The sequence below is a fragment of the Lepisma saccharinum genome, assembly GCF_977018435.1.
Source record: "Lepisma saccharinum chromosome 15 unlocalized genomic scaffold, izLepSacc3.1 SUPER_15_unloc_1, whole genome shotgun sequence".
In the NCBI taxonomy this organism is placed as follows: domain Eukaryota; kingdom Metazoa; phylum Arthropoda; class Insecta; order Zygentoma; family Lepismatidae; genus Lepisma; species Lepisma saccharinum.
Window position 1 is genome coordinate 1,368,341 of NW_028142892.1, and position 14,030 is coordinate 1,382,370.

General features: G+C 38.9%; 1 protein-coding gene across 1 annotated transcript in view; it reads left to right on the forward strand.

The window, feature by feature from the left end:
• LOC145982226 (uncharacterized) overlaps positions 1 to 14,030 on the forward strand; it is a 119,690-nt gene that overhangs the window by 98,103 nt on the left and 7,557 nt on the right. The window contains exons 13-15 of the mRNA XM_083115796.1: positions 778 to 883; positions 5,412 to 5,588; positions 10,168 to 10,271. Of these exons, the coding sequence (XP_082971922.1) occupies positions 778 to 883; positions 5,412 to 5,588; positions 10,168 to 10,271 (387 nt within the window). The remainder of the gene's footprint in view (positions 1 to 777; positions 884 to 5,411; positions 5,589 to 10,167; positions 10,272 to 14,030) is intronic.

A 14,030-nucleotide genomic window follows, 5' to 3' on the forward strand; every position in this document is an offset into this window, starting at 1 on the left:
GTGTAGTTCTATCATTTCCCCAATAGATGGCTCTGTTTAGATGGTGGTAAAATATTGGTTTTATACAATACAAATCCTCCAATTTTGAACTGTAAATGCACATAGAATAGTAAGTAATCCACCTTCTATCTTCACAAGATACATTGGCTTGAAAATTGTGTGAACTTGAATTATGTAAGTTTTAGTTTCGAAATCCCTCATCAAAATTTCCTTCACAAAATGTCCAAAACTCAATGTTATAACATGGTGGTTTGATTGAACTTTGTGATGTGTATAAAGATCATGATGTGATGGGAAGAAATGTATGTCATTTCTGTGATCAGCATTCAAAATACTTCCAGAATCACTTATTGGTTTGTAAACAACCAAACTTTCCCTTGCATAAATTTATTTTGTTCCTTCTGTAATAGGTGGAATGGAATGGCGAATATGAGAATTTTGATTGTTAAAGTGTGAAAAATTTTGACGTGATGGGAAAAAATGGATTTTATTATCGTGATCAGCATTCAAAAACACTTTCAGAATCACTTACTGATTTGGAAACATTCATAATTTTTTTTGCATAAATTTCTTTTGTTGCATTAGGTAATAGACGTAATGTAATGGTGAATATGAGAATTTTGATTGTGAAATTGTGAAAAATCCTTACATGATGGAGAAAAATGGATGTTATTTCCGTGATCAGCATTCAAAATACTTCCAGAATCACCTATTAATTTGAAAACATGAAATTTTTGAAAAAAAAGAATTAAATTATGATTTTTCTTATCTTTTAAGGTATTAAAGAATTATACCCAGGGAAAAAGAGCCTCTGGACAAAAAAGAACATTGGACAATGATGAAGAACAATTTCTAATTACCCTGTTTGACAAATATCCTCTAGGTAAGTTCCATGTATGGTCTTTAGGTTAACAGTGCTGACTAATTATTAGGCTCTGAAATACGGGACATTGTAATCATTCCACTACGAGTGCAGTACGATTGATCCTAGCATGCTCAAGCATGGGAGATTCGAACGAGTTTGAGTGAGCGAAAGTGGCCGGATGCAGTACTCTTATGACCAATCAAGGATTGGCCATACATTCCCAAATACAAACAAAGCACCACACTATTCCATTCAAGTGCAAGGCTCAAGGCTACCATGCCAAAATGACATGGGAAGCCATTTTGTGTAGTACCAATATTAGCGGAAATTAAGAGTAATGCCTAAAAACCCTAATAAACAGCTTAAAATCATGTTAAAGCCACAATCCAGAACAAAATAAGTTTTTACCAACATACCCAAGCCATTTTGCATACAGAGCTATAACGTGTTTATCATGCAAAATTTTTATTTACTCACGTATTTTCAAGCGAACATTTGTGCAGGTTCAGAATAACCCCCTTTCCTTGAAAGTATCATTCATTTACCCCAGTTATAATTGGGCTTAAGAAACTCCAAAAATCGATGTTCTTTGGAGTAAAACAATCGAGCAGTTAAAAAGCGCCACCCTAGTCTGACACCTGGTGACCAGACTTGGAACTACTTGAACCAAGCTGCCCATGACTTGAGTTAGCCAATGGGAGCCTTCCCAGCCACAACGTCATGACCTAGATGGAAAACTTCCTTTATTAAGTGTATAGGAAGCCATCTTGAACTTCTATTCTGTACTAGCTTTCAAGGAGGAAAGATCGTGTCCAAGTAGCGTGTTATGTGGATGCATAGTGAGTGAGCACAATGGTCCAGAAAACACAGGGAACTGCTGATATAGTGATTCAGAGTCCCTCAAAGGCCTAGTATGGGCTCAAATAGGAGATAGCAGCCAAGAAAGTTGTCCATGCCAATAAACGGGATTCGGGCTTGCTAAAAAGTGACAAAAATTGAAAATGCTGAGTTTCTTTGTCACGAACATTCCGTGCATGGCCATGTGGCTGTATTAGATGAACAATCATACACTTAGAGACAGGAATCCATCTCAGTCAAAGAGTGGAACACCCATCGATCCTCACAAGTACCCTAAATAGCTTGGAGAAGCTTCAGGAAGCATGGGAGTGTGTGTTTTCGTGCCAGCCAATTAGGTTTTTCCCCCACTAAGCAGAGCAATCATAATTCAAAAAGAATGTGTGTGTGTGTTACAAAGGGCCCCAAGTCTGGTATAATGTGTGTGTCCATAACAAAGATGAGTTCCAGATATTGTAAGTAGGATGTTATATTATCTAAGTGCTGTGAGTGTAAACATATACATAAATGTTTGTTTATGCCTGTGTAAATTCAAGATGCTTGCTTTAAGCCCAAATGGTCAATAAATTTGTCATTCCAACGAGTTGGATCTAATTTCATCTCTGAGTGTGATATACTGCGAGTGCTCCACTAGTAACCATTTAGATTTAGGCTGAAAGTTCCTATAGATACCAACGAGTCTTCTTCCGAACACTCTCTGCTAACTGGGAACACCACAGAGTAGCTTAGGGAGATATATTTCTAGGTTCAGTTGTACCCTTCTGGATATTGAAGATAAGTAGATAACCAAATTTCAAAACCTAGAAGTATAGTTCCCGACCCATTGCACTCTACTCCATACACTTGATGCAACATGTGAAACATTTCTGTAGCAGTTTTACCCAGGCTTTCACAAAACTTGATGTTTGCTCTTTGTTCCATGTTGAAATCATGACATACTTTCATGATAAGTGGCCACTTTCAACAACGCCACTCGCAGCAATGATGCTCAAGGTCAACAAGCTCTGCATTGATTGTTGACCTTGAGTGTTTATCCCATATGCCTGTATTTGAATGGCGCAGTCATTTCAGTGAAAGACTGGAGTCTGACGAAGACTAGAATTCAGGTGCAGCAAGGACGGTGAGAACATTGGTTGACGCAATAAAACATAATATGCTGACCAAGGCAAAAATTTATTGTATATGAAATTATACACTTAACAAACGTACCGTTTCCACCCTCTAACAGGGTGTTCTTCAGATGAAGATTCACAATAAATTGATGAAAGATCCTAACATCATCTTACCTAGATACAGTGTGTCCGGATGAAAATATACCAATAATAAATTTGAATAACTCGGTAACAATTGGCGATAGAAATATCCAGTTACGTTTATCTGGAAGATGGAATCATAGAATTTTTTTTTTACCAGCAGATGGCAACAACAATGCAACATGATTACACGCATGCGCCACTTTGTTCTTGAGTAGTGAGTGAAATGGCATTGTTTACTGTGCGTCGTAAAGTTGAGTGCTGTTTTTGGTTTGCGGAATTGAAGTACCCTGTAACAGTGCAAAGGAGATTTAGGCAACAATATGGACAAGAACCACCAGATCGTTATTACATTGTTAGATTGCACAAACAATTGCTGGAAACTGGTTTTTTGTTGAGGAAGAAAGGCAGTGGTAAGAAGCATGTGAGCGAGGAGAAAGTGGTTGCAGTGAAGGAAGCTTTTCAGAGAGTGCAAATCAGTTAGATGTGGGAGTTCACAACTGCAAATTCCACGTTCAACTGTGCACGATATTGTAAAGGCTCAGAGCGTACAAGTTACAGCTGGTTCAAAAATTTAAGTGCACTGACAAACTTGCTAGGTTTGACTTTCCTGTGGAAATGCTATCACGCATTGATTAGGTCAATGAATTCCTTACACATGTTGACTTTTCTGATGAAGCTACCTTCCATACATCGGGAAAAGTGGATAGACATAACTGCAGGGTATGGGGTGAGCAAAATCCACATGCAGTTATTGAACATGAACGCGACAGCCCAAAGATAAATGTGTGGTGTGCTTTGACACGAGATGGGTACATTTTCCAACAAGACCCCCCCCCCCCCCACATTATGCCCGTTGTGTCAAGCACTTCCTACATAACCATTTTCCTGACAATTGGATTGGGAGGGACGTCCTATTAAATGGCCTCCAAGGTTGCCTGACTTGACTACTCTGGACTTTTTTCTGTGTTGGTATGTCAAGACTATTGTCTACCGAACACCTGTGCAAGGGTTGGACAATCTACAAGAAAGAATTATCAATGCATATGCATCTTTGACACGTCAAGAATGCCGCAACATACGGATTGAGGTTCAGTACAGACTTGATGTTTGTCGAGCCACCAAAGGAGCTCACAGTGAGATCTACTGAGGTGGGTACAGCAATTTTATTTTCCTTATCATAAGATTCTGTGATTCCGTCTTCCAAATAAACATAACTGGACATTTCTATCACCAACGGTTGCAGAGTTATTCAAATTTCTTATTGTCATATTTTCATCCGGACACACTATATATGTACACTCCCAGTACAGGGTCCATATATAAAACAACAAGGAGGTGACAGTCCTTATCTGAAAACATTTCCTGTCAGGAATTCCTGAGTGTAAAATCTCCTGATAGGTGATTGACAGGTACCTGGGGAGAGTCTGTGCCTTATCAATTCCTCCACTAATGGACCTACACAGGTTCCTTATCTCCTGGACTCCTTCCCTCCTCTTTTCTTTCTTCGTTTTTCTTCCTTCTTCCTTTTCACTCTTTCCAGCACTCCTTTCCATTCTTTGTTAATTTTCAGGCTGCATTCCAGTTCATTATTTCTTCTCCATTTTTCTATTTCCTTGGCTTCTTTCCACTTCCTCACTAGTCCTCTCTTCTTCCTCCCTATCCTCCTCTCATTCTATGTCATGTCCCGTTTCTTTTCTGTCCTTAAATATAGCATTTTTCTCTCTCTTTAGCCTTTGCCATGGTCAGCATTTTATGTTTTATTAACATGGAACCAAGGCTGAACAGTATTACCATGGTTGACAAAGTGATTTCAAATTGCTGCACTGTGTAGATATGCCTTCCACAGTGGCCACGGTGGCTCAGTCGGTAACGCGTCTGACTACCATGCTCAAGGTCCCGGGTTCGATCCCCGGCCGGTTCAAATCCGGGAACTTTTCTAACGTTGGAAGCGGCTCCGGCACCCACCCAGCATTGAATGACATGGGTACCTGGGGGAAACCCTGGGGGGTAAAGGCGGTCAGGGGCGTGATGCTGATCACATCACCCCACTCACGACCGGATCAAGAAAGTGTGGGGCATTACCCCCACACCCCCTATACGCCTTCATGGCGTGGTGCTAAGCACAGGGGAACACTTTACCTTTTTTTTTTTACCTTTTACATTGCAACAGCACACTGCGTATATGCCATTCACACTTAAGGGCCGAACCCTGTGGCCGAGTGGTTAGCACATCGCACTGCAACGCCAAGGGTCCCGGGTTCGAATCCCGCTCAGGCTTAGTTGTTTGTGAATGTCCATTCATCAATTTCATCATTTCATCACTCATCACCATCTTTGCAAATTAGCCAAGAGGCACAAAACTCGAAGTAAAATAAACTAAATCAATCAATCAAACCACACTTAAGGAGTTAAAATTTTCTTCTAATTATTTGCAGATTTGAGAGATACCACTGAGATGAATGCACTGCCCAAGAGAATACAATTGGTTCTTTCTGTGATAGTAAGCTTGCAAAGAAGTGGAGTTCTTGACTTGGATGTTAAGGAACATTTCTTTTCCTGGTTAATTGGAAACTCAGAAGGCTTGCAAGCTAACTCTTTTGTTATTCTCTCAGGTAAATAAAAATGTCATTGATACCTATAAATTTTAGAATTTTGCATTACTTAAGTCAACAGTAGAAACATTTGTGTAAATGTTTTAAGGCTGGACCTGATTTCGATGTTACTGGCTGATATTTTTTCAGTGTCCGAGAGTATCACACAGTCTGCAAAAAAACTATTTGGCACTCATATGATATGAAATAATAATTGCAACAGAAAACCTGATGTTTTGAGTATTTTAAGAGTTTAGGCAGATTAACTATTCACATCAATCAACAACAATTTCACCTCTATTGTGTGATACATGGTTCTGCCCTAACGAATAAACATTCTCTTGCCATTATAGTTGCACATTTCCATTTTGCAACACATAATCTCGACTCGGCTCGATATGTTCATTCCCTTGTCCTCCATCCTTCATTTTTTTCTATTTAGACTATATTGCGTTGCCTCTTTGCCTCTTGGTTAATCCGTGACGATGAGGATTAATGAGCAACTGATGATATAAATGTGATGAGGCAAACATAGAGATATATCCACACCTTATTCATGGTTCGTACTTAAGACCTCTGGCTTCAAAGCACGTCTACTCCGCCATGGTTATCCTCTCATCTCTAGTCAACCTTAATTTCAAGAGGTAGAAAATGATGATAGTCAATACTCAAGCAAATTGCATAAACAAACAATGTTCCGCGTTGTAGTTGACGAATCATCTCTAGCTTCAATGTTGAACTCATCTCGGGGGAAAAGAATGCATAACTTAAAATTACAATCATCCTAAAAATTATCATAATAATAAATTACAGTTACTAACTATCAATAATAATAATTAATTGTTATTATTATTTAGATCCTAGCACAATTCATCAGCATTTAGCATAATTTTACAGATTAAACAGCTTGTTTAAGGTCTTGGCGAGAACCCCGATCATGTCAGTGTGTGCGAGAAACACGCTGTCGGAGTTGGTGCTGTTGTGGAAAACTACCCCTGCAAGAGAACAGTATGTGTGCAAGCATGCTAATGTCCCACAAGACGACATCTTGATATTGCGCACCATACCCCAAATTTTTGGGAATGCAACAGTAGTTCATGCAACTGATGTGGTTTTGCTGTTGCCCAATATTTGGCATTTTAGCTGTTTACGTACCCATCCAATTGAAACCAAGCTTCGTCGCTAAAAAAAACTTTATTCAGTACATTGACACTACTTCTTCTGATGAATGATTGTAACAAACGGCAGAGTAATGCAAACATGCTGCGAAATCCACCCCTTTCAATTCTTGGACAACGTAAACTCTATACGAGTACAATTTCAATGCCAGTACAGGCCTATGAGCAGTTGACTTTCGTAATGCACATTCTGCGATAAGCTTCCTAACTGACTTTTTTGGCGATACCACCATTTTTTCTTCAACACGCTGCAGAACACCAGCTCCTAAAACAGAAGGGTGGCCTGAACGTTTCCTGTCACTTACTGACCCAGTTTGGTGCAACTTTTGCACAAGACAAAAAAATGTTGACTTCTGTGGCAAGGGAGATAGATGTCTGGAACATGGCACTGAATGCTTCTCTTACACTAGAATATGACAATGTTCGGAAAATTGTTCAACTATATACATTCTTTACTCTATAGAGAATGGCATTTCGTAAACACAATCCACTATTACACAACAACAACCAGCTCACTGGATAACCACTTATTTCAGACACAGGAAACAAATGACAAATGTATCGCTACCGACATTTCAGGGTTACAAGGTGTAAGAAAGTTATCGAATATTTTCTAAAATAACAAACTTTCTACTTTTTCGTTAAAAGTGCCATATTGTGATAACCAGAGGTGAAACATGTCTGTCAGCAACACTTGCCAGCAACAGTATTGCCAGTGTGGTTCGTAATATTGCAAAAACATGGAATTGGAGGATAGCGCATTCATACCCTTGTGCAGTGTTTGTAACACTTCATCAACGTGCTTTTTCCATCAAATACAACAGAATTTCATTCAGATTGTTCGGTGATATTGAAAAATGTTGCAATAATTTACCTCAGGGAGTTCTGTGTGTCAATAAATATAATTTGCAGAATTTTTTTTCCCTTTCTGGCAACATTTTCATTATTTATTATTAAATCATGCATGATATTCCATATGTTTGTATCACATAATTTTCTCAACATACAGGGCCTTATCTTCAAAGAATCTTCTCAATCTGTTTAGCTTTTCAGTTATACGGTCAAAAACACCAGGTTTGGCGACTTTTGGGACAACTGTATATAACTTGTAATGACTTGTTTCCGCACTGGGGTTCCTCGTCTCATATTGGTACTTGGGTCAGTCTCCACCCACCCTGCCAGTTTGATTCAAGATCACAGAAACACCCTGTATATGAGATCACACACAATGTAGAATTCATGAAGAAACACCCTGTATATGAGATCACATGCAATGTAGAATTCATAACTAAAATTTCAGTGTCAAATTCTCAGAAAATCTCAACTTGTTGCACTAATGTCTCTGTGAACATATACACTGTGTGACGTCTTGTTCCAATTCGTTCTACTTCTTGGCAATCTGTCGCAACCCATTTTTATATTATTTTTGGAAGTATGTGCGTTCCCTTGGAAATCTTTCTGTAATAGAAAATAAAATGACACCCCCCCCCCCCAAAATACATATACATATATATATATTTAGTTCTTCTATCACGGCTACTTCACGTACTGTTATGAAGAAAACCAAGGATGAAAAAAAATGGGCAAAGGTCAAACTACTAAAACCCAGTCTTTCAAAGTATTAAATGGTGCATCGCTCCAATTCCTTCTCGCATGTACCGCCAGCTGGTCGGGAGTTTTGTAACGGGCTCGTCAAGTCCCACTCCCGACGAACTAATGTGTATATGACTGAAAATATACAACTGCTTTTTGGACCTTCCAAAAAAATACCTGCTACCCAAGAAATTATACAGGAAAAGGTGAACTTATCCTAAACCGCGCCCTGCACCCTCCTTCTTTACCTGAACAAGTAAGATTGTGTATTTTCTCAATATAGTTTCTTTTATTTTCTTAACAAGTGCAATTTTTTTTTTACAATATCAATACGTAACAGTGTGTTCTGTATAAATAAGCCTCTTCAAACAAGAATCTATTAACAATTACCCCCCTTGACAGATTTCACAAAATATTTACTACGACGATCAGCGTTGACTATTCTTTTTTTTTACATTTTCTTTTTTTGGTTCCACTATCTCTTACAAACACTATGTCCTACATATTCATTCCTTCTCTTAACTACTCTCATATTTACAGGAATTAATCCCGGCGATAGGAATTTCTAGCATCTTAGCTCGCGATGTTTTCTAGAGTTTAAAAAAAGGGGTGTGGGAAAGGGACTGAAAATGATTCAATATTTATCAATTACAGTAATACGGTAAATTAAACCCTTTAGGTAAAATACTTAACTCCATGTCACATAAGCTTCCATGTTCTTGTCGATGTCCCAGGTGTATGGGAAAATAAAGGCTGAGTCACACTCACCTTGGCTCAGGCAGCTATCAGGTCGTGGAGCACCATTACTGGAGTTGATGTTGTTGCGGGCGCAGCTGGGAGAGAACTCTGACTCTCTTAACAAGGAAACCTCTGCTCTGAGAAACTCGCCAGGTGGCAGTGCAGTCGTATCCCATGCAAGCTTCTGGGAAGCAAACTAAATTTCTCAGCGAACTAACAATCCTAAGCATCGGGTCTAATTCCTCTTATACGGGGTGCACCGAAGAATGTGGCAAAATGGGATAAACAAGTCCCGATTCACCACACCTGGTGTAGCACAGCCCATATCACACTAAACTGATACAAATGTAAAACAACACGTAGTACTACATCCAAAACTTTCTCACTCTGGCACAAATGCTCTGGGCCTCCAAATACAATTGCATTTTATGCTGAGGTTTCACAAACTATGGTGTAGAGCCTTCAGATTCATTCCTGGTATGTATGACAGTTTGACATGAACTGTGATCACTTGCTTGTTATCATCATCATGGGCAAGCAGGACAGAAACTTTTTCCATCCCAATAAATTTGTGAAATTTTCGGGATGAGAAATGTTAAACAATTTCCGACACTGGAAATCTCGAATTCTACATTTTATTTTCTGTTAAGTGATATTTTTGTTCATTTCTGAAATGAAAACTAACAATTCCGTGAAGTGTCAGACACTTGCAATGCAGAAAATATCGAGAATTAAACATTTTTAAGAATGACCATTTGCAATTTCCTGACTGTTCGTCATTCCGAAAAGTTGGAAAATCATTTCCAGAAGTTTGGATCGGGATGGGAAATTTTTTCCCCAATCCCAGTACCAATTTTTCGGTATCCTTCACACCCCTAATCGTCATCATCGATATGACTTCCCCTACAAAAATATAAAAAATTTATCAATTCAATCTACAGACTTCACTTCACTTAATGAAGAACTACCTTGGCAGATGTTGTTCTTCAATAAGCGGTTGTTCCATGAAGATTATTCAGCCCAGTTCCATTCTTTCCTTGTCTTTTTGTTTTAATGTTAATTTTACAAATTCATTAACTTGATTCTTACAGGTTCTGAAATAACAAAATTCAAAGAACTGGAAGCAAAGTGCCGTGCATATTGGGCACTCAGAAACATAATGTCAGAGAATTTTGTTAACTTCAACAAGAATAAGGTATGTTTTATTACTAATTATTATTATTGGAATTGATTGGTAATGATTACTTGCTAATAATGGAAAACAGTAAATTTCCTGATACTTTTGCCTAAATATATACGGAGCATTCCCTGACATTCGCTACGAGACACTGCAGCAAGCGGACCGGCGCCAGCTCTTGTCTTCCCCGGTGAATGGGGTCCGTGACAGTCGCTAGAGTCGGCTATTAAAATTACAGTTTTCATATTGTGCACTAACCTTGACTACAGAAGGTGTTGAAAATGATGTCCCTCTACTGCAACACATTCCTGGCATCTCCGAAGGAAATTGGCATTTACACGTGCAAGTTCGTCTACTGTAATTCTCCCGATTTCTCGTACAATACTCTCTTTTAACTCACGGATGGTGTGCAGATTGTCTTTGTATACTTTATTTTTTAGATTTCTCCATTTTTCTTTCCACTTTTATTCGAAACTGACCCTGTTACTCTAAACTTTTGTACTTCTCCACAATTCCTCTTTCTGAAGTAACACTTTGTTATAATGTAAACTTTTTTGGTGCCATATTAAGCCACAATCTTCCAACACGCGGACGTGACACAACACAACTTCCAAGGGAGGATTATACTGGCGTCTGTCTGCAACGTCAACAGAAAGGGAAAGAGAGCGAAGGCAGGGAGAGCGAAAAAAAACAGACTGTAGCGTGCGACTGTCACGGACCCATTCACCAGGAAAGACAAGCGCAAAGCCAGGCCGCTTGCCGCCGGGTCTCGTAGCGAATGTCAGGGAATGCTCTGTATAAGTTGATACTGTTTCCAAAAGTATAACACTTAGTCCTATTTCTACATAGTAAACACACTGAAATGCTCTTAATCATGTGTGAAATGAACTTAGTTTTCCTGTGGATCTAGTTTTTTTTTTTTGTTTATTTGAATATGAACAGCCTGTGAAATTAATGGAACCAGATAATAGGAAGAAAATTTATGGAAATTTTGTACATATTGTAGAAAATAGTAAATGTATTATTTTACCAAAATCATAACTTTCTTCCTGTACCAACATTTTAATTAATGATTTGACGAAGCCAAAAATTTATGCCTTCCTACATACACTCTTATAATTTTTGAAACAACTGACAAATATGCTATAGAAATGTAAAGCCAATTTAAACATGCCAAAAGTGAAAATTTTATAAAATTAATAAAATCCCATTCCGTTCGTTTAGTATAAATGTCTTCAGGGATTTTACAGTTAGTAGAGGATCAACATATTGACATATTCTGTCAAAAAAGTACCGGGAATTTGTAATTTAAAAGGCCCGCACTAATGATTTTTTAAAAATATTTTTTTTCCATCAGTTGGTAGCACTGTACTTAATTACTATGCCAAACATGAGCACGATCTGTCAACCAGTTTGTTTACAACAGCTGGTTGAATCAGTCCACTTCAGTAGTGCTTCACGATTTTTACAATGAACGAAATTATTGAACAAAGAGCTTGCCTTAAATTTTGTGTTGCGAACGGAATTTTGTGTGCGGACTCGCTAAAAAAATTACAAAGGACTTATGGTGAATCAGTTTTATCAAAAACACGGGCTTACAAGTGGTACAAAGCATTCAAGGAGGGCTGAGAGATCCTCGAAGACATGCCTCGTTCTGGACGACCTTCGACCTCTTCAACCGATGAAAGTATTGAAAAAGTGAAGAAAATTGTGCTTGATAATCGCCATTCCAGCTTAAGAGAGATAGCTAGTGACCTTAACATCTCTCACGAGTCTGTTCATTTGCATTTGGTGGATATTTTGGGCATGAGATGCATCACTACACTGTTTGTTACAAAAGAGCTGAATTTTCTTCAAAAACAGTACCATGAGCAGGTCTCTTTAGACATGCTGGATCGCGCCAATTCTGATCCCACATTCATGGAATGCATCATAACTGGTGATGAGACATGGGTCTACGAGTTTGACATGCAAACAAGTCAACAGTCATCAGAATGGGGGACAAAAGACAAGCCGAAACCGAAAAAACCACGTCAAAGTCGCTCAAAAGTCAAGGTGATGCTCATTGTTTTCTTCGATATTCGTGGTTTGGTGCATCATGAATTCGTTCCAGAGGGACAGACGGTCAATAAAGAATACTATTTGCCCATATTGAAGTGTTTGCATGAGAATATCCGTCAGAAACGGCCAGATTTGTGGAAGAACAATTTGAGGATTTTACACGACGATAATGTGCTATTGCATAGAGCGACAGTTGTGACCGAATTTAAGGCCAAGAACACAATAAATACCATCGAACAACCACCGTATTCACCAGATCTGGCCCCGTGTGACTTCTTTATGTTTCCAAACCTAAAATTGCCGCTCCGGGGTACCCGTTTTGACTCGATTGAAGCCATAAAGCAAAATTCGTGGAAGGAGCTGAAGGCCATACAGGAAAGCACCTATAAAAAGTGTTTCCAAGACTGGAAAAAATGCTGGCATATGTGTGTTGTATCAAATGGGGCCTACTCTGAAGGCGAGAAAATAAATATTGATGAATAAATGAAAATTGTGCATTTTATTTAACAATTCCCGGTACTTTTTTGACAGAATACATATGTGTACTCTTGAGCTAGGACCAAAGTCTGTGAGCTTAACTGAACTATCAAACCAATTTTTTTTCTTGTATGTACATATTACTTGCATTGTAGAATTATTTTTCGTGTAGTATATTGATGTTAAAAAGTAAGAAGTAAAGTTTACCCCTGTGCTTTGCACCACACCATGAAGACAAATAGGGAGTGTGGGGTTAGGGCCCCACACTTCCTTGATCATGGCCAAAGATGGGGGTGATGTGATCAGCACCAAGACCCTGGCCATGTTTAACCCATAAAGTTTCCTCCAGGTACTTTATACGATGCTGGGTGGGCACCAGAGCCGCTTCAACAGGTGGAAAAAATCTCAGTTCTCTCCCGCCGGGATCGAACCCAGGTCTCTCGCTTGATAGTCCCTTTATGAGACATTTATTTTAAGTTTAAATAATCAATGAACAGCAACACAAAGGTTGTGTTTTTCTGCTTGTAGCAGCTGCAAAGTACAAGAGAAATCATTCAAACCATTTGTTAAGTTCTTCAACTGCAGCAGAATAATACAATCTAGCACACTGCTCTGGCTGCCTTACCCATCACTGTTGCCCCCAGGTGCACATTGATTTGAGGCTGGGTGAGCTCCAGAACCACTTTATACAGGGACAAGGCCAGAAAAAATTCCAACCTTAGATCCACACTCCCACGTGGCAGTCAGATGCCATAACCGCTAGAGCACCGAGGCTCTTTTTGAATTGTTAAGGAAAGAAATTATGGGTATAAAGAGATCAAAAACTCCCTTATCCATGCAACTGTTTTTTGTTATTTATATTTAATTTCAGTAGCCACTGTCACCATCCTCATTGAAACTTGGCGTGCCTCTTTTGTTTTTGTTGAATTCCACTATGTGCACTGTTGTCGTCTGCCTGCCTGCACTTGTGTTGTCTCATGTTCTTTAGTGTTTACTGCTGCAGTAGGGGAAAGCATGTATAGCATACTTGTCTACTGTCATTTAATTTGTGTGGGAACTACAGGAATCCATGTTTCATTGATTTTAGTTCTAATGAAGGTGTACACTGTGTGTCTGGCACATACTTTTCTGATTTTGTGGTTTTATATGTGATATGCTTAGTTTGGTGGTGGGTTGGGCTTCTTTTGCATCTCTGAGGTGCTGCTGCATTCTTAAATCGATGGATCTGGTGATGTAATG